General features: G+C 45.6%; 1 protein-coding gene across 1 annotated transcript in view; it reads left to right on the top strand.

The window, feature by feature from the left end:
* Positions 1-15,037: 15,037 nt before the first annotated feature.
* The window catches only part of nme4 (NME/NM23 nucleoside diphosphate kinase 4), a gene marked incomplete at both ends in the record, with an annotated part of 69,244 nt that continues 59,252 nt past the window's right edge, over positions 15,038-25,029 (top strand). Inside the window, one exon of the mRNA XM_084326011.1 lies at positions 15,038-15,125. Within this exon, the coding sequence (XP_084182137.1) occupies positions 15,038-15,125 (88 nt within the window). The remainder of the gene's footprint in view (positions 15,126-25,029) is intronic.

Here is a 25,029-nt window from a genome sequence, read left to right on the forward strand (position 1 = left end):
GGGTGGCATGTAATATTTTATCACATATGTAGTTATGGATGATTACTTGACTTTAGGCTTCGCCTGGAAGTTTATCTTTTATTTTTATATATATATTTTTTTTTATATCTGACATAAGGTGTGGGGGGGGGGGACAATTCTGCTGTATATGACTTTTGTACTGTTGCATGTCTATAGCACATGCCACGGGCTGGGGCGCTAGCGTTCCGTTTAGGATATTTCTACCACGCTTATAACTTTTACGCGCTACACCAGCGTCCAGCCGTGTTTTGGTTCATTGCCAACGGGATGCGTATACTGTTGCTTGCACATTTAACAAACTGGGGTATCGTGACTGCGCCAGCTTGCCTTGTCGGCTACATACAGCTAGCCACCCGCATAGCACCCGTCAATATCTGCTGTCGACAACGTGCTCGCTGGGGTGGCAGACGGCCCCCTGCACAGCGCCCTCCTCTGGCGTGGAGGCCTAATTGCACAAGGTCAAACCAGCACCATGGGAGGTAACAGACCTACGGACAAAGTATCGCCCCCTCCCGGCCTGGTGGATGTACTGCACACCTGTTTGATTGCAACATACTTGAAAGATACAACCCCCCCCCCTTTTACCACTATTCCTGTTCTGGGCTTCAGTCGCTGACCTTACTAATATCTTATGGTTCAATTTAAATTTTCTTTGTTTACTCTACACTTTGAGGCACTTTTTCTATTTTTATCCCATCCCAATTTCGTATTATCCAATTCTTCCCTCCCCTGTCTTGAACATTGCTAGACCATGCCTCCCACTGGTCGGCTGCAGTGAGGACCAAGCCTTGCATCATGTGTCCCCTCCGGTACACGAGGAGGCAGCTGTCGCATCTTTTCACCTGCACAGCGCGATCTCTCAGTGGCGAGGAGTAACGCGTGGGAGGCTCACGCTGCCCCCGATGCTTCCTGATTCTGCTGCACAGGCGCACCAACCAACCTGTAGGAGTCGCTGTCCATGACGTCCGATCCCCACCCACCGGCTGTCCCACCCCCAACACTGCCAATTGTATTAGTATGAACGACCAGCCAAGCCAGAAGCAATGCCGAGAGCTGGGCTCGAACCCAGCATCTCCTGCGTTAGTGGCGAGCGCCTTGCCCACTGCGCCACTTAGCCGCCCACTCCTTGCAGATTTCTAAAAGACAAATATCTATTTTCTATAGTACTCTAAACCTTAACTCATCTTTATCTTCCCTTGTCACTAAACAGTCCTGGGGAAAAGATTTAGACACAGAGATCACGGAGGACTGGCAGGATGCATGGACCTGTGCAAAAATAATCTTGGTTTGCAACCACACCAAGTCTATTCAAGTTAGAATATTACACCGCATTCATATAACCCCTGCCCTTAACACATTGAGGACCGTTCGTCGCCGTCTAATATGTGGCTGGAGGACAAAGCTTTGTAAACAAACCGATGTGACTTTGTACAGCTATATCTATACTTTATAGTATTGCTATCTGTCCATTCTCATTGTCACTTGAGTGCATAAACCAGGGGTGGCCAACCCGCGGCTCACGAGCCGCATGCGGCTCTTTGCCCGCCAATGTGCGGCTCTTCCATCCATAAAAAAAAAAAATATATATATATATATATATATATATATATATATATATATATATATATATATATATATATATATATATTTTTATGTCACTCATTCCATAAGGACATAGAATTAAAAAAATGAAATGGTCCATTGGCATGTTCTTGGGATCTGAATCTAGGGACATAATAGATCAGTGTCAGAAATAGTGTGTCTGTTACTAGGCTTGAGTAAATTGTAATGAACCAAAGGAGAATATCAATTCTATGTATTTATTTTTTATCTTTGACTGTGAATAACACCATGCTAAAATTGACCAGACCTGAAAATCTAAGCAAATGAATAAAGGGAAGATTATTAAACAGAAGGTTTCGTAGATACAGTACTGAATTCTGCCATCTTTTTTATAATGTAAATTTCTCCACCATTTTTCATCGTATTGCAACACGGTTTTTTGCAAGACGTTCACAGAAAGGTAGAGAAACTAACTGCGTTCTGTTGTATGGCAATAACGTTCAGGTTTGTGGGAGATAATCCCAAAAAATAAGAGAAATAAAAAAGTAAATCCAGAAGTCAGATGATTGACAGGGGCTGGTGTGAGCTGGGTAGGGTAGTTTTTCGAAATTCGGAAAAAGTCTCTTCCTTCAAAAGACTACACTCACTTTTGGCTGTGCCACGTCCTCCTGTCAATATGCGCCGGTTTCCGACTCAATGCCCTGAGATTTCTATAATCTTATATTTCACTAATAACAGTTAAAATAATTGGTAAACAAACGTAATGCTGAAAATATACACTTTTACTGTATATCTCTGGCTTAAGAGGTTAACCCTGTGAGGCCCAAATTAAAAAGACATTAGCAACTTCAGAGGCCAGAGGGTGGGACATATAAACACATTTACTATCAAATAGCATTGTGAGGCTGAACAACAGGACCAATTGACTATAGGCCTACATGTGCTTAACATTTTTTAAATAAACATTTTTATTTTTATTTCTTTTCTCTTTCTCCAATTTTCTGTTTTTCTCCCCGTCCCAATTTAGTCGCCGTGCCAATTCCCCCCCTCCCCTACCTGGCTGCTGTATGCATGTTCTCCTACGAGTCGGTACAAGGGCATCCCGAAGCCGACCGCGCGCTTCCTCCGATGCGTGTGGCGACTGCCAGTGACGTCTTTTCACCTGGCAGCGAGGACTCTCATTGGTGAAGTGTAACGCGTGGGAGGTCACGCTATCTCCACCAAGTCCTGCCCCCGCTGAGCAAGTGCCGAGACCTGACCTGTTGTCCACCCACCAGCTTCCCACCCCCTAATACTGCCAATTGTATTAGTATGAACGACCAGCCAAGCTGGTAACAACGCCGAGAGCTGGGCTCGAACCCAGCATCTCCTGCGTTGGTGACGAGCGCAATCTCCGCCACCTGATTGCCCTATAAACATAATTTTTTTAAATGGCTAAAAGTGATTTTGTAATTTTGCAACCGTGGGTCTCACAGGGTACTTTTAACCCTGTGAGGCCCAAATAAAAAAGACATTAGCAACTTCAGAGGCCAGAGGGTGAGACCTATAAACACATGAAGGGTGCCGTGACTGAAAAAAAAGGTTGAGAAACGCTATATGGTGTGGCTCTTTGTGGTACCACAGTCATTTTTGTGGCTCTTAGTCTCTGACTGGTTGGCCACCCCTGGCATAAACCGTCGCTTCATAATGGCTTAAAGAAAAAAAAAATCGGTTGGTTGTCATTTTATAGCGTCGTGAATATAAGCTTTATCACAGTTTTCGTCTCATATTTTTTCTGGGAAGCTAGATATGAGGCTAAAGGCTACTCAAGTTATATAGAACGGCATTTCTGTTGTATATATACGAATGAAATAAAACAAACTGCTTATCATCCGGACTATTACAGAGCATCTATGGATGAAATGGGGGCGGCGGGGGACGCCAATTAGTATTATTGATTAGCAATAGAGTGTCCGTGCAAGTAGCCACATTCACTGATCAATTGCTTGCGTTTTACAACAAGCTCCAATCCGGCTATAATTTGGGTGAAGAGGGTCCTACCGTCAGCCCATGTGATCGCCGGCAGCATTTCCCCATTATTCATCGGCATCTGGTAGATCGATATGGCCATTGGCTGATCATAAATCCCATTATTCCAGGTTGAAATCTGCGCTTCGAACCGTGATCAACGGTGCAGGCTGTTCGTTTGGGATGAGGCTAAAATGAAATGCCCATAGACGGTAAAAAAAAAAGTTTCCACTCGCCCACAATGATACTGCAGTGGAGCGATGGCGCCCCTAAGAGGATCTGGCCGGTATTGCATGTCGCCGATTTCACAGAGTAAATCTGCAGAGTCGATGGGGGATGTTGATTCCGTTATTAACACTTTGATCGCCATGGTTAAATTCATAATTTACCATCCCTAGCCAGCTCTATTTGTCTATGGATGAGTTCCCCTTCTTTGCAGGGCTATAACTTTTTAAATTGTATTGCTAAATTGACATTATTATGGCCCATTCAATGTCCTATATCTATTGTTCAGGGTGTAGCAACGTTATACTTTTTCATTCACATATTCATACTAAAATACGGTCTAAAGTATAAGTATGTTTTTATCGTTTTCTGCAGCTTTCTCCAGAACTTGATTTATAGCCCCAAATGCATTATATTGATGATGAAATACAGTTTGATAGCGATCGGTGCCAGATAAAAAATTTCAACTGGAGGTGGTTCTAGAAGTTACTACTTATCATCTGATGTTGACCGGATGGGCGGGGGGTCGTTTATAATTCCGTGGGCAACGTTAGATGATTCATCTAGTGTGGGTGATATGATCATCAGAGCAGTTTATATCGAACACGGTAATAATAAACGCTGAAACTTACCCCAGTCTCCTCGGGCCGTTGGGCGATCAGCTTGGAGTAGACAGTTTTCTATTATGGGATGTTGATCCAGTGGTTCCCAAACTGTGGTGCGCGCACCCCTTGTGGTGCGCGAGCGCCCTCTAGGGGGTGCGTGACATGAAAAGGCTAATGGTGGTAAAAAGATTTTTTCTTTTTTTTCTTTTTTACAATAAAATTTCATACAAATCTTAGTCAAACCTTTAGTATTATGGATATTAAACATGCTGGCAGAGTATTTTCGTGAACATTTTAATTAAATAAAGAAATTCCCTATCCATAGTCGCCGTGGGAAGAGATAAAATAAAAAATTAAATCTGTGCACGGAGACCAGCAACAATTTTTTCTAACAGAAACCCATTGGGTGGTGCGCGAGCTAGGTCGGGAGGTGACAGGGGGTGCACGGCCAAAAAAGTTTGGGAACCAATACTATATACGTCCAAATAACGTTGTTTATTGAGTTAGGGCGAGCGATTGATTATCCAGTGTGTCGAGATGGAGTCCTGCTAACGATCGCGAGTGCCCGGACGGAATATGGGTGAGCACTTCCTGTTTGGCGCGTCACTTCCTGTTGGGCGATCTGCCGATCGGCCACCAGATGTCGCTCTTGAACCGTTAGAGAGTTGAGTGGAGCTCAGCAGTATATCTCAGGTCCCCGGAGGAGAAATATGATTTCGATCACAGATTTTTGAAATATTGATATCAAAGACATGTTACGGCGTCTTCGGCAGAATGAGCATGGCGGGCAATGACGAGTTTCGGCGTTTCCGGCGATTAAAGTGTTAATATGGAATAAAACAATAACAACTTGTCACAAGTTAACTCGTGGCTCTGGTCCTCAATGCATGGCACTGAAACCCGAGTTAACTCGTGGTTGGGCGGCAAAGTGTTAACACTTTCCGTGCCAGCCATGCGGTGCCTAGGAACCCTGTTGCGTGCCACCGCTATATTCAATGACAGAGCTCTCATATTTGCGAACGCATAAACTATATCTTAAATTATGGCTATGTGTCTAATATGGCCGTCGCTTATCAATGACTTGTTTGCAGTCAACATTGTCGAAATGGATTGTTTTTTAATCGGTTAATTTCCGTTTTAAACCATTTTGAAAAAACGCTTGTTTTTTGAAAGTTTCAGAAAATTATTAAAATTATGTGATAAACGCCCTTTACTGGAATACACTGGAATACACAAAACACGTTGTAATTTTTTGGCCTATTTATGAATCGTTTTCAAATAAATGCTAGATTATCGATAGTATATGTGTACTTATGCACGCTATAGAAGCGGGCTGAAAAATCGATTATCTTATTTCCTGATCGCACACACACACACATACACACATATGGGACACGCTGAGATATAGGTGAAAATAGCTCTGATTATCCCAAGACTGGTAAAATAGATTCCTTACCTCAGATTAGATGTTCTCCAAAAAGAATATTCCAATTCCTGATCGCCATTCCAAATATCGATCGCGTTTATTGATCCAACGCTGGGTACTGGAAACACATATTCTCCGCTGTTCTGATGGTGGGCGATGACTTCAGTAGGCTCGGATTACATGCCTGACAAGTAAAATGTGGAAGCAGGACTTTTTTTTCTCCATGCGTTTCATTCAATCCAATCAATGGGGTGCAGTACCATCCGGAGAGACGATAAGGGGCGGTATTTTCCCTGTTCAGACAGATCCCCACTGGTAACGTGAGGCTAGATTGATGAAAAATGAATGGAGTGTTGAAGTCAGAGGTTCTGTGTAGGATTGTTAGTAACTGTCTAACTGCATATATAACTGTGTCCACTAGTAACTGTCTAACTGCATATATAACTGTTTCCACTAGAGGGCGCTCTAGGCGGAGCCACTCAGGAACACCACCAGGTGGTGAGTATAAATAGAGATGTCTCCTCCCATTCTTTCTCTTTCCCCCAGCCTCTCAGTGAGAGGAGAACTGTGAAACTGTGTGTGAATAAATAAACCACGCCAGTTAAGGTTCAAGATGGAAACCATGCCTCTTGACCACATTATTGTCGCCCTATAGCCGGATTCTGTCAACAACAAGATCTCTCGTAGGCTGGCACTCAACGGTTGGCATGAACTAACGAGAAATCTCATCGTTGGCACTGAAAGTGTTAAAAGTAAAATGGATCCCTATGCGTCCCCAGATAGAGATAGGAAACCACGTCCACTGCGTCTGGTCCTGTGTAAAGCTCCAGAGCTACTGGTTCGACATTATAGAGGAACTGTCTGAAATATTCCAGATCCCCATAGAACTAGACCCCCTGTGCCTCTTACTAGGCCTCCCAGATATTCACATTGCCAACTTCAAACATAGGAGACTGTTCAATCTGTTGACATTTGCTGCTAGGAAAAACATTATTTTATTCTGGATCAAGGACGAGGTCCCATCAAAGAGATCATGGCACAATATTATAATGGACTGCATTCACTGTGAATACATCACGTGCATGCTGCACTCTAAACTGGACACTTTCTATGAAATATAGGACCCTTATCTGTCTCATATCGGACCGGCACTGTCTGCCACCGTACTCGGTGGGTTTCCCCACTACCCATAGCCTCCCTATAGGTCACTACTGCCTTGTTTTGTCTGTGCTTTGTGTCGTTGCAGAGGATATTATAATGTATGTGAAAGTCATTCCACACACACAGGCTATACCAGTCCACTGGGTGCTATCATTGGCCAGGAGCCGATTCCCTAATCGCCACCTTTGCTGTATACATTACATTTACATTTAGTCATTTAGCTGACGCTTTTATCCAAAGCGACTTACAAGTTCTGTATGACAGGTCATCAGGAAGGGTACAACTCTATCAGCTGAATAACAATGTTCATCAAAGTGTTGCGTGTTACAGTGTAGGTTAGTTTATTAGGACAAGTGCATGACAGTAAGGTTAGTTAGGGTTAGATTATTTTTTTTTTTTTTTTCCAGATAATGGTTGAAGAAGTGCGTCTTTAGTCGACGGCGAAAGATTGGACGGGATTTGGCTGTCCTAACTGGGGTGGGTAGTTCATTCCACCATTGTGGGGCAAGGACTGAGAATAGGCGGCTTCTCTTTGATGACCCTCCCGGAGCTCGGATAGGAGTAGGTCTGAGGCGGCCAGAAGATGCAGAGCGTAGGGGTCTTGAGGGTGTGTAGTTAGAGACCATTGACCGGAGGTAGGCGGGAGCGGTTCCCTTTGCCGCACGGTATGCTAGGTCGAGGGCCTTGAAGCGGATTCGTGCAGCAATGGGGAGCCAGTGCAGGTCCCTAAGAAGTGGGGTGACATGGGCCGACTTCGGTAGGTTTGAGATCAGGCGGGCCGCTGCGTTTTGAATGAGTTGAAGAGGCTTGGTGGCAGTGGCCGGGAGGCCAGCTAGCAGTGCGTTGCAGTAGTCGAGGCAGGAGATGACTGTTGATTGGACGAGGAGTTGGGTGGCTTCTTTTGTCAGGAAGGGGCGGATCCTTCTGACGTTGCTCAGGAGGAATCTGCAGGTTCTGGTTGTCGCTGCGATGTGAGCAGAGAAGTTCAACTGTTCGTCGAGGACAACACCAAGGTTCTTGGCGGTCGGGGACACGGTCACAGCTGCATTCTTGACTGTGATGGAGAGGTCGGTCAGGGGGGAGGATTTGGCCGGCAGGTGGAGCAATTCTGTTTTGCTTAGGTTCAGTTTGAGGTGGTTGGTCGTCATCCAGGCGGAGATCCGCTCAGAGACGTGGATATCTGAGGGAGGGAAGGAGAGGAAGAGTTGAGTATCATCGGCATAACAATGATACGAGAAGCCATGAGACGTGATAATGTTACCCAGTGATTTAGTGTAGAGGGAGAAGAGAAGGGGTCCTAGGACCGAGCCCTGGGGGACACCCGTCCGCAGGGGGCGGGTGGCCGACAGAGTCCCTCTCCATGACACTTGGTAGGAGCGGTCGTTGAGGTATGATGTCAGCCATGTCAGCGCAGATCCAGCAACTCTCATTCCTACGAGGGCCGCGAGGAGGATCTGATGGTTGACTGTGTCGAAGGCTGCAGATAGATCTAGGAGAATCAGGACAGAGCAGAGGTATTTCGCTTTTGCTAAGTGAAGTGCCTCTGTGACCACAATGAGGGCCGTTTCTGTGGAGTGGCCAGTCCGGAAGCCAGACTGATTAGGGTCTAGGAGGTCATTCTGTAAGAGATAAGCAGTAAGTTGGTTGGATACAGCAAGTTCAAGTGTTTTAGAAAGGAAGGAGAGAAGAGAGACAGGACGATAGTTGCCTATGACGGTGGGGTTCAGGGTTTTTTTTTTTATGAGGGGCGTGACTCTGGCTTGTTTTAGGGAGGTGGGGACCACCCCCGAGTTGAGTGAGGAGTTGATGGTTGCAGTTAGGAATGGGAGGATGTCCGGTGCTATGGTCTGGAGGAGTGGGGAGGGTAGCCGGTCCAGCTGGCATGTAGTCGGACAGTTCGACGTTACCAGTGTCAGGGTCTCGGCTTCTGTAATGGGAGAGAAGGATGATTCTCCACTTTTTCCTCAAAGAAGATCGCAAAGTCTTCGGCAGAGAAAGATGAGGGGGTGGGGGGGGAGTGAGGAGGGAGGACATGGTAGCATGCAGTTTGCGAAGATTCTTGGCAGAGGCCTCGATCCTATGGTGAAAGAAAGAAGCTTTGGCATTAGTAATGGTCTTGGAGAATGTTAACAAAAGGTGTGATATGTGTCGATGTCAGCAGTGAGGCGTGACTTTCTATACTTCCTCTCAGCCAAAAAAAAGAAAAACTTCTACTCGTGCACAATAGAGAGCATCCTGACTGGTAACATCACCTCCTGGTTTGGGAATAGCACCGCACACGACCGCAGCAGACTGCAGAGAGTGGCTCGATCAGCCAAACGCACAATTGGAGGTGGGCTTCCCACTCTCCAGGACATTTATAACAAGCGTTGCAGGGGTAAGGCTAAGAGAATAATCAAAGACTAGCCACGCAAACAACTGCCTCTTTGAACTGCTGCGGTCAGGCAAGCGATACCAGAGCCTCATGGCCAGTACAGAGAGACTCAGAAGGAATTTCTATCCCCAGGCCATCAGGATGCTCAATGACTCCATGTAACAACCCATGATCTACACTCACAGCACACACATCCACATGCACACACTCACTTTTAAACAAACACTCACCTTAACACTCACTTTAGACACTTTAACACTACATTATATGTATCTATTAAAGAGATTTCCACTACATTCATACCTCATTTGCATTTGCACCTTACCTCAAAGTTTCGTACCTCATTTTCTGCATTGTACCTCACTGTTTACTAATTTTTCCTGTATATTGTATATATGTATATTCCTCTGTACTTACTTTTTACTTACTTTCTTACCTTTTTTTTTACTGTATGAAGCACACTCTCAGGGGCTCATACAGAACCAAGCATTTCACCATAAAGTATGTGTATTTTATTGTGATAATTAACCCTTTCACTGCCACACGACAGAAGGTTAACCCTTTACTATCACACAACCGACGGCGATGCTCCATCATTAGCATCATTAGCTCCGCGTCTGTATTGTCACAGTGAAAGGGTTAACCGGCTGCCGTGTGGCAGTGAAAGGGTTAATAAACAAACTTGAAACCCTGTAAGTGGCCTGTTGCTCAGCCACCTTCTTTACTGCTCAGCCACCTTCTCTACTGCTCAGCCACCTTCTCTACCGCTCAGCCACCTTCTCAGCCACCTTCTCTACTGCTCAGCCACCTTCTCTACCGCTCAGCCACCTTCTCTACTGCTCAGCCACCTTCTCTACTGCTCAGCCACCTTCTCTACCGCTCAGCCACCTTCTCTACCGCTCAGCCACCTTCTCTACTGCTCAGCCACCTTCTCTACCGCTCAGCCACCTTCTCTACTGCTCAGCCACCTTCTCTACCGCTCAGCCACCTTCTCTACCGCTCAGCCACCTTCTCTACTGCTCAGCCACCTTCTCTACTGCTCAGCCACCTTCTCTACCGCTCAGCCACCTTCTCTACCGCTCAGCCACCTTCTCTACTGCTCAGCCACCTTCTCTACCGCTCAGCCACCTTCTCTACCGCTCAGCCACCTTCTCTACCGCTCAGCCACCTTCTCTACCGCTCAACCACCTTCTCTACCGCTCAGCCACCTTCTCTACCGCTCAGCCACCTTCTCTACCGCTCAGCCACCTTCTCTACTGCTCAGCCACCTTCTCTACCGCTCAGCCACCTTCTCTACCGCTCAACCACCTTCTCTACCGCTCAGCCACCTTCTCTACCGCTCAGCCACCTTCTCTACCGCTCAGCCACCTTCTCTACCGCTCAGCCACCTTCTCTACTGCTCAGCCACCTTCTCTACCGCTCAGCCACCTTCTCTACTGCTCAGCCACCTTCTCTACCGCTCAGCCACCTTCTCTACCGCTCAGCCACCTTCTCTACCGCTCAGCCACCTTCTCTACCGCTCAGCCACCTTCTCTACCGCTCAGCCACCTTCTCTACTGCTCAGCCTGGAAGTTATTGATGTCCAACTCAGATGTGGTCGTACTAAAATAGCCGTTTGTTGACTCTAGTTGTGGCTTCTCTTTGAGGTACATGACCCTCTTGTATCTGTTGACATAATGTTGTCCGATGGGGTCAGGGCAACTCTCAAGGACAATTTGAACATTTAAAGGGATAGTTCTGCTAGTTCTCAGTTGACTGTGACTCCCTGAAGAAGGCTAGATGCCGAAACGCGTCCGAGTTAATTTCTTAACCATGTTCTGTACCTTACCAAGAACTTACCAATGAAATAAAAGCATTTCACTACAAGTCGAGTGTCTGGTTTTGTCCTCATTCCTTCAAGGGATTAGTTCTGATGTTTGGAACCCTAGTTCTAATGATGGTGTTGATCAAAAAGTAATTTGTTAGTGAGAAGGCTTTAAATTAAAATACATGTGTGGTTTATAGCCAATAGGCGACTCTAGGGAAAACTGAAAAATAAAAGATGAATTTAATGTTTGAAATGTTAGCCTTTTTCTGAGTAAATCCTCCCCGGCATGTTCAGAGTTAACCCTGTGTTGTACAGTGCAGAGCTGTGCGTGCACGTGAGGGAGTGTGGTTTAGTGAGAAGCATGCAGCTGCAGAGCCGCAGAGCCAGTGGCGCTCTCAGGGCCGCGTCTATACTTCCCACAAGCAAGTTGTCCTTCCGCGTTGCTCTGATTGGCCACTGACGTTTCTGGTCATGTGACATGTGCGCCAATCGCATGACGAGCAGTGTCTTTGCCCATTTCCGCGTCGAACAGCCTGCAAACGACCCAACGCCTAGTTTATCACTGGTTAAGCTTAGGCGACTCTTTCGCAGTTGGTTAAGGTTAGAGTTTGGAATCAGGGCTGGCGTTCTATCGCCCTGCTCTAAGACAAACTCTAACCTTAACCAACTGCGAAAGAGTCGCCTAAGCTTAACCGTCCAAAGAACTTGCCGTCACACGATTGGGCGCACATGTCACATGACCAGAAACGTCAGTGGCCAATCAGATCGCGCAAAAGGACAACTTGCTTGCGGGAAGTATAGAGGCCTCAGGGCCGCGCTGTGAGGGCCGCTCAGCAGCGCCACCCACCCAATGGCTGAATTGGAGTATTGCACTGTGCGGGCACAGCTGTGAGATCCACGCGAGACCAGAGGATGTACTGTATGAGTAAATTAACTATACTTTTGCTCACACAATATCTTGAATGAATGCGTTTATTTATTTTGAACATAAATTGAAAATAAATAATAATAAAAAAACAAGTAATAAACAGATTAAAAAACAAACAAGCAGGAGTAGGAGGATGAAGTGTAAACGTATTTATACAACGGCATGCAAATTTCCTGATTCTGATTGGCTGAAACAGTCCATTTACACGTATGTATCCTTCACAATCCACGCTCCTGGTCCCAGGACCCGCCCACAACCGAATCACATCACTCCGCCGGATCACTCCGTCGGAAAAAACAAGATGGCGGACAATAATCTTTAACAAATGGATATGTTGATAGCATCATAATGACTAAATATAAAGCGATTCTGTCACGGCGAATGTCTTAGTCCTTTAAACAATGTTGGATGATGTAATTGATGGGTCATGAGTCATTGTAGAACAAAATAAAAATCGCGCAAATTGATTGATTGATTGATTAATTTGCAATCCCCCCCCCCCCCTTCCCCTTCCTTGCCAGAGCTCATCTCTCACACTGTCTGGCTTCCAGTCACACTCACTCGGTCGCATACACACACACACACACACACACACACACACACACACACACACACACACACACACACACACACACACACAATGTCTTAGTTGCTTAAACAATGTTGGATGATGTAATTGATGAGTCATGAGTCATTGTAGAACAAAATAAAAATCGCGCATTGATTGATTGATTAATTGCAATTTTTTTTTTTTTTTTTTTACCTACTTTCAATAGAAGCATCTAAGAATGAAGTTCTATAGAAAGTAGGTCTGCATCCCCTTAACAATTGTGTGTATTGAGCCATACTGTATTGTACCCATTCTGCATCTGGTAATACAATTTTCAATCAATCAATCAATCATTCCAATAACCACTAACTTCATAATTAAAAACTAAAGAAAAGTTGGATGTGTTAGTTGGTTGGATGTCTTAGTTGAAAGGCAGTTGGATGTGTTAGTTGGTTCGATGTCTTAGTTGAAAGGCAGTTGGATGTGTTAGTTGGTTGGATGCCTTAGTTGAAAGGCAGTTGGATGTGTTAGTTGGTTGGATGCACTTCCGAGCTGCTTCCACATGGAGGCAACTTGTCTTTTTTGTTGTTGTGGGAACTACTTTTTCTGGCGGATGGTTTTTTCAATAAATCTTCGATTAATGTGTGTTTATTGTATAGCAATAAGGTTGGATGAATGTGGCAGTTGTATAAAAGCATTACACCACTTGCAGTCGTGATTTGTGAAAAATAAACCATGCCTAGGGGGGTCTAACGACCACCCCTAGGCATGGTTTATCTTTCACAAACCACTCCTGCGCGTGATGTAATGCTTAAGTATTCCTACCCCCTTGATTGATTGATTGATTGATTGAAAACTTTATTAACAGATTGCAGAATGGGTACAATATACAGTACAGCTCAATACACACAATTGTTAAGGGGATGCAGACCAGAGAAAGACTTTCGTCTTGTTTACATCAGGGTCCCCCATTTTCAATTCATCATAACATATAATGTCATACATGACATACAGATAGACATTATTCAGTATACCTTCACACTCTATTATCTTATGCAACTCATATTCACTCCACAAACTGAAATATACATTGTTGAATCAACAGCCTGTTTCTTGAAGTTAGACTCTCCTCTAAATTGTAACCCCCCTCTCTATCACAGAATTTTTGGATGTTACCCGGGAGTGAATTGTTTCGTGCTTTAAACATGATTTGTGCAGTCTTAAATTCAGCCAGGTCCCAGTTTCATGGCATGTGATTTAAAAAATAGTGTGTTTGTGTGTTCCAGATATCCTACCTTATTGATAATCAAATCAAAATAAAATGTATTTGTAAGGCCCGACAACACACATTAATGTCCCCATGGGCCAGGTAACGGTATACTTTTGCTATATGCTATACACTACAGTCTATGTGATGTGGGTATGATGGTAATTAAGGAATGGTGAATATTATGTTTAATGTAAATATGTGTATACTGGATATGAACAGCAGTATTATAGGCATACAGCAGTATTGTACAGCCAGCAATATTATACATTATTATTATTATACATGGCTATTCTATGGAAGTAGGCTATGTCTAAGCTATTTTACAATATTATACATGAACTATGTGCAATTATGCATAAGACACTATATGTGGGTATGTCAGGTGGTCTTGTGGTCAAAGTTATGTCTGTGGAATCATATATTTATTTTAAAAAATTTGGACTTTATGGTGTTCTTGTTTTGTTCTTGACTTATTTACTTCTCATAATAGAACGTTCTAGAACATTTGTGATGTCACAGTATGATGTCATAATCAAACATATATTCAACAATTCTCTGAGAAGATCTCATTGTGCATCTTGAAACTGTACTGAACAGAGAGACTAAACATATAGATTGATCTTGAAACTGTACTGAACAGAGAGACTAAACATATAGATTGATCTTGAAACTGTACTGAACAGAGAGACAACAACATATAGATTGATCTTGAAACTGTACTGAACAGAGAGACTAAACAATGATTATGATGAATTGAAAATGGGGGACCCTGATGTAAACAAGACGAAAGTCTTTCTCTGGTCTGCATCCCCTTAACAATTGTGTGTATTGAGCTGTACTGTATTGTACCCATTCTGCAATCTGTTAATAAAGTTTTCAATCAATCAATCAATCAATCAAACAACATATAGATTGAAGCTGCATTTCTCAACCAAGGTGCCTCGCTGGCTCTGCGGCTCTGCAGCTGCACACTGTTGGGTTTAGTGCAGACGAGGCTGAGAGAAACAATAACGAACCATTTCACGTTTTCTTTAATCATGGTTCTGTTGCCGCGGGTTTTGTTCAGGAATCTGTGTAATTATATGAGTTATAGTTATAATATGAGTTATAATAAGGGGATTCAAGCGGCGGCGAGACCCAGTCTGGTCCCCAGGTCCCTGCTGCCCGCCGGACTCCGGAGCAAGTCGAGTGAGTGGAGATGAAGTTGTACTTGTTTACCTGTGATATTAATATTAATAACTAACGCTTGGATTACAACACCTGCTTGTGTCACAGCCTCCGCCTCAGAACCGTACATCATATTGTGAGTTAAAACAGCACCAGGGACTGTTTCTTATTGATCGAGATATTGCTTGAAGTAGCCTGTCAGCCTGACTGACATATCGACACGAGATCGGGTTTATTTATGGAAACACAACATAATAAATCCCTCAGCTTGTTTCGAATAGGCTATTATTATAGGATATTAAAGTTGTGTGTCTGGGTTCAAGTCCTTTGCGAACATTGCTGTGCTCGTTATTAGTCGCACCGCATTTCAGAAACAATAATTCTCTCTAATACATCATCATCATCATCATCATCATCATCATCATCATCATCATCATCACAGCCCAGGTCAACTCCAACCTACTGCTGATGCGGTGATGATCAGTGATATCACAAGATCATCATCATAACTATAACTATATGTACCGGCATGTTCATCAGTGATATCACAAGATCCAGCTGCTCTGGGGTCATCATCATAACTATATGTACCGGCATGTTAACACATTACCTGCCACCCTTATATCCATCAATGTTTGATCACTGCCACCAGTCTAAGCCTATGGAGAAGTTCCCCTTCTTTGCAGGGCTATAACTTTTTAAATTGTATTGCTAAATTGACATTACTATGGCCCATTCAACATCGATTAGCTATCGTTCAGGATGTACTAGGAACGTTTTACTTTTTCATTCATACAAAAATACGGTCTAGAGTATAAATATGTTTTTATCGTTTTCTGCAGTAATTCCTAGAACGTGAGATATAGGCATAAACGCATATATAGATTATCAAATGCCGTTTGTTGGCGATCCACGCTATATTAAAATGTTCAACTGTACATGATCCTAAACGTTATGACTTATCATGCGCGGATGAAGGGGGGGGGTCGTTTATAATTCCGTGATCGTCAGTAAATGCTTTATGTAGTATGGGTGATATATTGATCAGAGCAGTTTGCATGGATAATAATAAACAAACGTGCTGAAAATGACGTCAGCGTCCTCTTACCGTTCGACGATGAGACTGGAGGAAAAAGATCCCACTTATTTGACGGCGATCTCCTAAATCCATTTCCGGTTTGTATAATCATAATAAACGCCCAAATCGTATCGATTATTGCGTTATGGCAGCGATCGCTACACACGGATGTGTGTCTACAGTCCCGCAACAATATGTGAGTGCCGGACGCATTTGCCAGATGCACCAGATATCTCCAGAGATCCACTTCCGGTTGCAACTCGCCGATCATCCACCAGGCGGCAGTATTGAAGTGTTGCAGAGTTGTGCAGGCTCCCACTGCATCAGACCAGGCTCCGTGAGGGAATTATGAATAACATGGCGAAAAAATTAAATATGATCTCAATAACGTCGTACGCCGTGGAATGGCAGAATTAGCATGAACTTGAAACACGTCGTAAGCCGTTTCCGGCGGTGGATGTGTTAATCAGTGGCGTCGTGGGGGGGGGGGGGGGGGGGGAATGGAGCGTTTTCCTTAATGATAAGCAAGCAGTGCAAGAATGCGGAAGCATTCTACCGTAGTGGCGTGCGGTAATGCGCCTTTCATTTTCCGCCGCCCAGCGCCCGTGCGTGCACCGGCGTGCTCGCTCAGGTGCGTGCGTGCGCCGGCGTGCTCGCGCGAGGTGCCCGCGCATGCGCATGAGATCCCGCCTTGGTTCGACACGAGCGGAGCTCAATATATATAAGTCACCGCCCCTTATTCAGTATCTAGAAATAGCTCAATTGGCAAGACTACATGGCTGTCGATCCTATGGCTCGTTTGCTGGCGAGTTCGAATCCCATCGAATATTTTTTTTTTAACATGATTTTTTTTTTTAACATGTATTCTTTCGCCGGTTAAGGTTAGGCATGGTTAAGGTTAAGGTTAAGGTTAGGCATTGTTTCGGAGTTGGTTAAGGTTAGAACGGTTAAGTTTAGGCGCTGTTAAGGAGCTGGTTAAGGTTAGAGTTTGTCAAAGAGAATGGCAATAGACAGCCTATTTCCGCACGACAGCTCCCAAAGCGGGCCTGAAAAGAAAGGCGCTTTACCGTAGTGGCGTGCGGTGACGAATGCTTCCGCATTTTTGCACTGCTTGCTTATCATTAAGGTAGACGCGGGAATGGAGGGTTCCCCCCCTTGGTGGATTTTTTTGGTCAAATCCGTTGTGCAATAGTCACTTTTTTGTTCACTTATATGACATTTAGGTATGACACAGGACTACACAAGCATTTAGTATAGAAATGTGTCAACAGACTTAAGCAGGGAACCACAATATTTTGCATACAAATTATGCTGAGCAGAATGTAATATCATAACTGTCTATTATTGTCTAATATGTTAATATTAATTCCATGTCCATAATATCTCGTCTATCTCGGGTGTTAATAGTATAGGACTGGACTCCCTGCACGCGCACGTGTCCCATGTGTTGTCAACACAACCTGTACAACATGGAGCCCTGTCCCAGGAGAGAACCATGTGTTGTCAACACAACCTGTACAACATGGAGCCCTGTCCCAGGAGAGAACCATGTGTTGTCAACACAACCTGTACAACATGGAGCCCTGTCCCAGGAGAGAACCATGTGTTGTCAACACAACCTGTACAACATGGAGCCCTGTCCCAGGAGAGAACCATGTGTCGTCAACACAACCTGTACAACATGGAGCCCTGTCCCAGGAGAGAACCATGTGTTGTCAACACAACCTGTACAACATGGAGCCCTGTCCCAGGAGAGAACCATGTGTTGTCAACACAACCTGTACAACATGGAGCCCTGTCCCAGGAGAGAACCATGTGTCGTCAACACAACCTGTACAACATGGAGCCCTGTCCCAGGAGAGAACCATGTGTTGTCAACACAACCTGTACAACATGGAGCCCTGTCCCAGGAGAGAACCATGTGTCGTCAACACAACCTGTACAACATGGAGCCCTGTCCCAGGAGAGAACCATGTGTCGTCAACACAACCTGTACAACATGGAGCCCTGTCCCAGGAGAGAACCATGTGTCGTCAACACAACCTGTACAACATGGAGCCCTGTCCCAGGAGAGAACCATGTGTTGTCAACACAACCTGTACAACATGGAGCCCTGTCCCAGGAGAGAACCATGTGTCGTCAACACAACCTGTACAACATGGAGCCCTGTCCCAGGAGAGAACCATGTGTTGTCAACACAACCTGTACAACATGGAGCCCTGTCCCAGGAGAGAACCATGTGTTGTCAACACAACCTGTACAACATGGAGCCCTGTCCCAGGAGAGAACCATGTGTCGTCAACACAACCTGTACAGTAACATGGAGCCCTGTCCCAGGAGAGAACCATGTGTTGTCAACACAACCTGTACAACATGGAGCCCTGTCCCAGGAGAGAACCATGTGTCGTCAACACAACCTGTACAACATGGAGCCCTGTCCCAGGAGAGAACCATGTGTCGTCAACACAACCTGTACAGTAACATGGAGCCCTGTCCCAGGAGAGAACCATGTGTTGTCAACACAACCTGTACAACATGGAGCCCTGTCCCAGGAGAGAACCATGTGTTGTCAACACAACCTGTACAACATGGAGCCCTGTCCCAGGAGAGAACCATGTGTTGTCAACACAACCTGTACAACATGGAGCCCTGTCCCAGGAGAGAACCATGTGTTGTCAACACAACCTGTACAACATGGAGCCCTGTCCCAGGAGAGAACCATGTGTTGTCAACACAACCTGTACAACATGGAGCCCTGTCCCAGGAGAGAACCATGTGTTGTCAACACAACCTGTACAACATGGAGCCCTGTCCCAGGAGAGAACCATGTGTTGTCATTGTCAACACAACCTGTACAACATGGAGCCCTGTCCCAGTGTGTCGTCAACACAACCTGTACAGTAACATGGAGCCCTGTCCCAGTGTGTCGTCAACACAACCTGTACAGTAACATGGAGCCCTGTCCCAGTGTGTCGTCCTGACAGACCGTCGACACGCAGCAGGCTGTGTGACAACCAGCTCCTTCATGCAGGGCCACGCAGGTCACATGTACAGTCAGTCAGTAATGGGTCCTTTACAGTTATTCATTAAGCCGTGTTAACTCGGGTCATACTAATTCCATTGGAGTCCGACAACTTTATTGAAAGTGAAAGGATGGCATTTGCATAATAAAAATAAAGGAATGTAGCCTATAGCTGCAACAACTTACAAAAAATAAAAAGGCTGACATGGAGTAAAAAAAAAAAAAAAGCTGGAGGGACATGTTGGCGATAGGAAATGTGCCTATAATGTCATAGTTTTTGCACATTAAAGCGGTTAGATATTATAGAGTAATAGTGTGTGTGTCATATGCAAACACATGTAAAGGATAATAAAGGATCATCTTATCTTATGTATAAACAGGATAGAACGGTGCTTATTATGTCACACTCTGGTTACACCATTCCTCTTGCTCCGCCCACTGGACTATGCTCCGCATCAGGTGGCCACACTGAACGCTTTTTTAAGCATGCACCTATCACTGACCAGGTCACGCCCCTCACCTGAAACAGTACCCCCCCCCCCCCCCCCCCCTATTATAATTCTCTTTGTATCCTCTTTTTCTCCGCCTGATTTTCTATTTTTCTCCCCATCCCAGTTTTAGTCGTTATGCCAATTCCCCCCCTCCCCTACCTGGTTGTTGTGCGCATGTTCCTCCTACTGGTCGGAACAAGGGAACCCTGAAGTCCACCACATGCTTCCTCCGACACATGTGGAGACAGCCAGTGGCTCTCTTCTCACCTGGCAGCGAGGACTCTCATTGGTGAAGCGTAACGCGTGGGAGGTCACGCTGCCTTCACCACTTCCTGCCTTTCGCTGAGCAGGCGCCCAGACCTGACCTGTAGGGGTCGCTGTCCACAACGCACCCATGATTCCCGATTCCCACCCATGACTTCCCTCCCCCTAACCCAGCCAAACGAGTTAGTATGACGATCAGCCCGAGCCAAGGCAATGCTGACTCCGGGAGTCGAGACCGCAGTCTCTTGCATTGGTGACGAGCGCAATCTCCGCTACGCCACCTGACCGCCCGGGGTGTGACGGTATGCTGCGCGTGATTTTTAAACGTAGCCTCTGTGAGCGAAGACGCTCTTTGATTGCAGCGAAGAAGAAAAAGATGCTCTCCAATTGGCTAACCCTAACTCTAAGCATAACCACTTCGAAAGAATGCCTAAGGATGGGTACCGAATTCGGTACTTTTAAAGGTACTTACCGAAACACGTCGGTACTACCGTCTACCGAGTATCGATTCACGTGAGATAACGTTTAAAAAAACATTTACATTTTAAATTTTTTAATTTTTTTAACTTTTTTCTTTTCATGTCAACGTTCACACGCACAATATACGCTTACCTAGGATTTGACTTGATTCAACAACAAAGCAGTCGGGGCAATGGCAAGCCGAAAACTGTCGAAAATGTGGTTATTTGAAGTTTGGATTTTCTTTTTACAACTGAGGTAGGTAGATAAAAATGTTAGAGACTAAAGTACCGAAAAAAGGTACCGTTGGGTACCGGTATCGATTCACAGGTACCGGTACCGTATCGGTTCAAATGTGAACGGTACCCATCCCTACTAAGCATAACCACTTCGAACGAATGCCTAAGCTAACCACTTCGAAGCAGAGAATATATGTACAAGGCGGAAGAGACCCTTCGGAGCTAAACCAATCAGAGAGGGTCTTTTCTTCTTCGCTGTACGCGGCCTAGCCAATCAGAGAGCGTCGTCGGAAACTGAGGCTACGGAAAAAAAATCACGCGTATGCTGCCCATAGGAACACCCCTCCAGATGATCTCTGGCTCCCTCCTGTGGTGCAGGTCGCTCATCACAGCCGAGGGAATCCTCAGCAGTCGCTGCTTTTCACCTGCCGGAAAACCACCTCCATGTAGCTGTAACCATCCTGATAGGTGTATTAACAGAGAGCTGTAACCATCCTGATAGGTGTATTAACAGAGCTGTAACCATCCTGATAGGTGTATTAACAGAGAGCTGTAACCATCCTGATAGGTGTATTAACAGAGAGCTGTAACCATCCTGATAGGTGTATTAACAGAGCTGTAACCATCCTGATAGGTGTACTAACAGAGCTGTAACCATCCTGATAGGTGTATTAACAGAGAGCTGTAACCATCCTGATAGGTGTATTAACAGAGAGCTGTAACCATCCTGATAGGTGTATTAACAGAGAGCTGTAACCATCCTGATAGGTGTATTAACAGAGAGCTGTAACCATCCTGATAGGTGTATTAACAGAGAGCTGTAACCGTCCTGATAGGTGTATTAACAGAGAGCTGTAACCATCCTGATAGGTGTATTAACAGAGCTGTAACCATCCTGATAGGTGTATTAACAGAGAGCTGTAACCGTCCTGATAGGTGTATTAACAGAGAGCTGTAACCATCCTGATAGGTGTATTAACAGAGCTGTAACCATCCTGATAGGTGTATTAACAGAGAGCTGTAACCATCCTGATAGGTGTATTAACAGAGAGCTGTAACCATCCTGATAGGTGTATTAACAGAGAGCTGTAACCATCCTGATAGGTGTATTAACAGAGAGCTGTAACCATCCTGATAGGTGTATTAACAGAGAGCTGTAACCATCCTGATAGGTGTATTAACAGAGAGCTGTAACCATCCTGATAGGTGTATTAACAGAGAGCTGTAACCATCCTGATAGGTGTATTAACAGAGCTGTAACCATCCTGATAGGTGTATTAACAGAGAGCTGTAACCATCCTGATAGGTGTATTAACAGAGCTGTAACCATCCTGATAGGTGTATTAACAGAGCTGTAACCATCCTGATAGGTGTATTAACAGAGAGCTGTAACCATCCTGATAGGTGTATTAACAGAGCTGTAACCATCCTGATAGGTGTATTAACAGAGAGCTGTAACCATCCTGATAGGTGTATTAACAGAGAGCTGTAACCATCCTGATAGGTGTATTAACAGAGCTGTAACCATCCTGATAGGTGTATTAACAGAGAGCTGTAACCATCCTGATAGGTGTATTAACAGAGAGCTGTAACCATCCTGATAGGTGTATTAACAGAGAGCTGTAACCATCCTGATAGGTGTATTAACAGAGAGCTGTAACCATCCTGATAGGTGTATTAACAGAGAGCTGTAACCATCCTGATAGGTGTATTAACAGAGAGCTGTAACCATCCTGATAGGTGTATTAACAGAGAGCTGTAACCATCCTGATAGGTGTATTAACAGAGCTGTAACCATCCTGATAGGTGTATTAACAGAGAGCTGTAACCGTCCTGATAGGTGTATTAACAGAGAGCTGTAACCATCCTGATAGGTGTATTAACAGAGCTGTAACCATCCTGATAGGTGTATTAACAGAGAGCTGTAACCGTCCTGATAGGTGTATTAACAGAGAGCTGTAACCATCCTGATACATTTACATTTACATTTAGTCATTTAGCTGACGCTTTTATCCAAAGCGACTTACAAGTTCTGTACGACAAGCCATCAGGAAGGGCACAACTCTATCAGCTGAGCAACAATGTTCATCAAAGTGTTGAGTGCTACAGTGTAGGTTAGTTTATTAGGACAAGTGCATGACAGTACAGTTAGTTAGGGTTAGATTTTTTATTTTTATTTTTTAATTTAGATAATGGTTGAAGAAGTGCGTCTTTAGTCGACGGCGAAAGATTGGACGTGATTCGGCTGTCCTAACTGGGGTGGGTAGTTCATTCCACCATTGTGGGGCAAGGACTGAGAATAGGCGACTTCTCTTTGATGACCCTCCCGGAGCTTGGATAGGAGTAGGTCTGAGGCGGCCAGAAGATGCAGAGCGTAGGGGTCTTGAGGGTGTGTAGTTAGAGACCATTGACCGGAGGTAGGCGGGAGCGGTTCCCTTTGCCGCACGGTATGCTAGGTCGAGGGCCTTGAAGCGGATTCGTGCAGCAATGGGGAGCCAGTGCAGGTCCCTAAGAAGTGGGGTGACATGGGCCGACTTCGGTAGGTTTGAGATCAGGCGGGCCGCTGCGTTCTGAATGAGTTGAAGAGGCTTAGTGGCAGTGGCCGGGAGGCCAGCGAGCAGTGAATTGCAGTAGTCGAGGCGGGAGATGACTGTTGATTGGACGAGGAGTTGGGTGGCTTCTTTTGTCAGGAAGGGGCGGATCCTTCTGACGTTGCTCAGGAGGAATCGGCAGGTTCTGGTCGTCGCTGCGATGTGAGCAGAGAAGTTCAACTGGTCGTCGAGGACAACACCAAGGTTCTTGGCGGTCGGGGACGCAGTCACAGCTGCATTCTCGACTGTGATTGAAAGGTCGGTCAGGGGGGAGGATTTGGCCGGCAGGTGGAGCAATTCTGTTTTGCTTAGGTTCAGTTTGAGGTGGTTGGACGTCATCCAGGCGGAGATGTCGGACAGACAGGCCGAGATCCGCTCAGAGACGTGGATATCTGAGGGAGGGAAGGAGAGGAAGAGTTGAGTATCGTCGGCATAACAATGGTAGGAGAAGCCATGAGACGTGATAATGTTACCCAGTGATTTAGTGTAGAGGGAGAAGAGAAGGGGTCCTAAAACCGAGCCCTGGGGGACACCCGTCCGCAGGGGGCGGGTGGCCGACAGGGTCCCTCTCCATGACACTTGGTAGGAGCGGTCATTGAGGTATGATGACAGCCATGTCAGCGCAGAGCCAGCCACTCCCATTCCTGCGAGGGCCGCAAGGAGGATCTGGTGGTTGACTGTGTCGAAGGCTGCAGATAGATCTAGGAGAATCAGGACAGAGGAGAGGCCTTTCGCTTTTGCTAAGTGAAGTGCCTCTGTGACCGCAATGAGGGCTGTCTCTGTGGAGTGACCAGTCCTGAAGCCTGACTGATTAGGGTCTAGGAGGTCATTCTGTAAGAGATAAGCAGTAAGTTGGTTGGATACAGCACGTTCAAGTGTTTTAGAAAGGAAGGAGAGAAGAGAGACAGGACGGTAGTTGCCTATGATGGTAGGGTTCAGGGTTGGTTTTTTTATGAGCGGCGTGACTCTGGCTTGTTTTAGGGAGGTGGGGACCACCCCCGAGTTGAGTGAGGAGTTGATGGTTGCAGTTAGGAATGGGAGGATGTCTGGTGCTATGGTCTGGAGGAGTGGGGAGGGTAGCTGATCCAGCTGGCAAGTAGTCGGACGGTTCGACGTTACCAGTGTCAGGGTCTCTGCTTCTGTAATGGGAGAGAAAGATGACAGAGTGAAGGATGAGGTTCTCGATTCAGCATTTGGAATGGGTGGGGGTTGGGAGAAGGAGCTGTGGATGTTCTCCACTTTTTCCTCAAAGAAGATCGCAAAGTCTTCGGCAGAGAAAGATGAGGGAGGGGGGGGTGGGGGGGGAGTGAGGAGGGAGGACATGGTAGCATGCAGTTTGCGAAGATTCTTGGCAGAGGCCTCGATCCTATGGTGGAAGAAAGAAGCTTTGGCATTAGTGATGGTTTTGGAGAATGTTAACAAGAGGTTGTGATATATGTCAATGTCAGCAGTGAGGCGTGACTTTCTATACTTCCTTTCAGATGCTCTCAGGACCTGTCTTTGTTCTCTCACTGGATCTGTCAGCCATGGACTGGGTGGGGAACGGCGGGCAGGTTTCTCAACGAGGGGACAGAGCTTGTTGAAGGAGGTTGCAAGGGCTGAAAGGAGGGTGGAGGTTGCCATCTCTGTGGAGAGAGCAGAGAAGGTGTCACTCAAAGGTAGAGCGGATAGTATGTCAGAGGAGAGGGTGGAGGGGGATAGGGAGGCCAGGTTGCGTCTGAGTGAGACTGTTTGAGTTGGGGTGAAGACCTTTCGGTTAAGCATGAGAGTTAGTGAGAAGG

This window comes from Notolepis coatsorum, assembly GCF_963971535.1.
Source record: "Notolepis coatsorum genome assembly, chromosome: 12".
Taxonomy (NCBI): Eukaryota; Metazoa; Chordata; class Actinopteri; order Aulopiformes; family Paralepididae; genus Notolepis; species Notolepis coatsorum.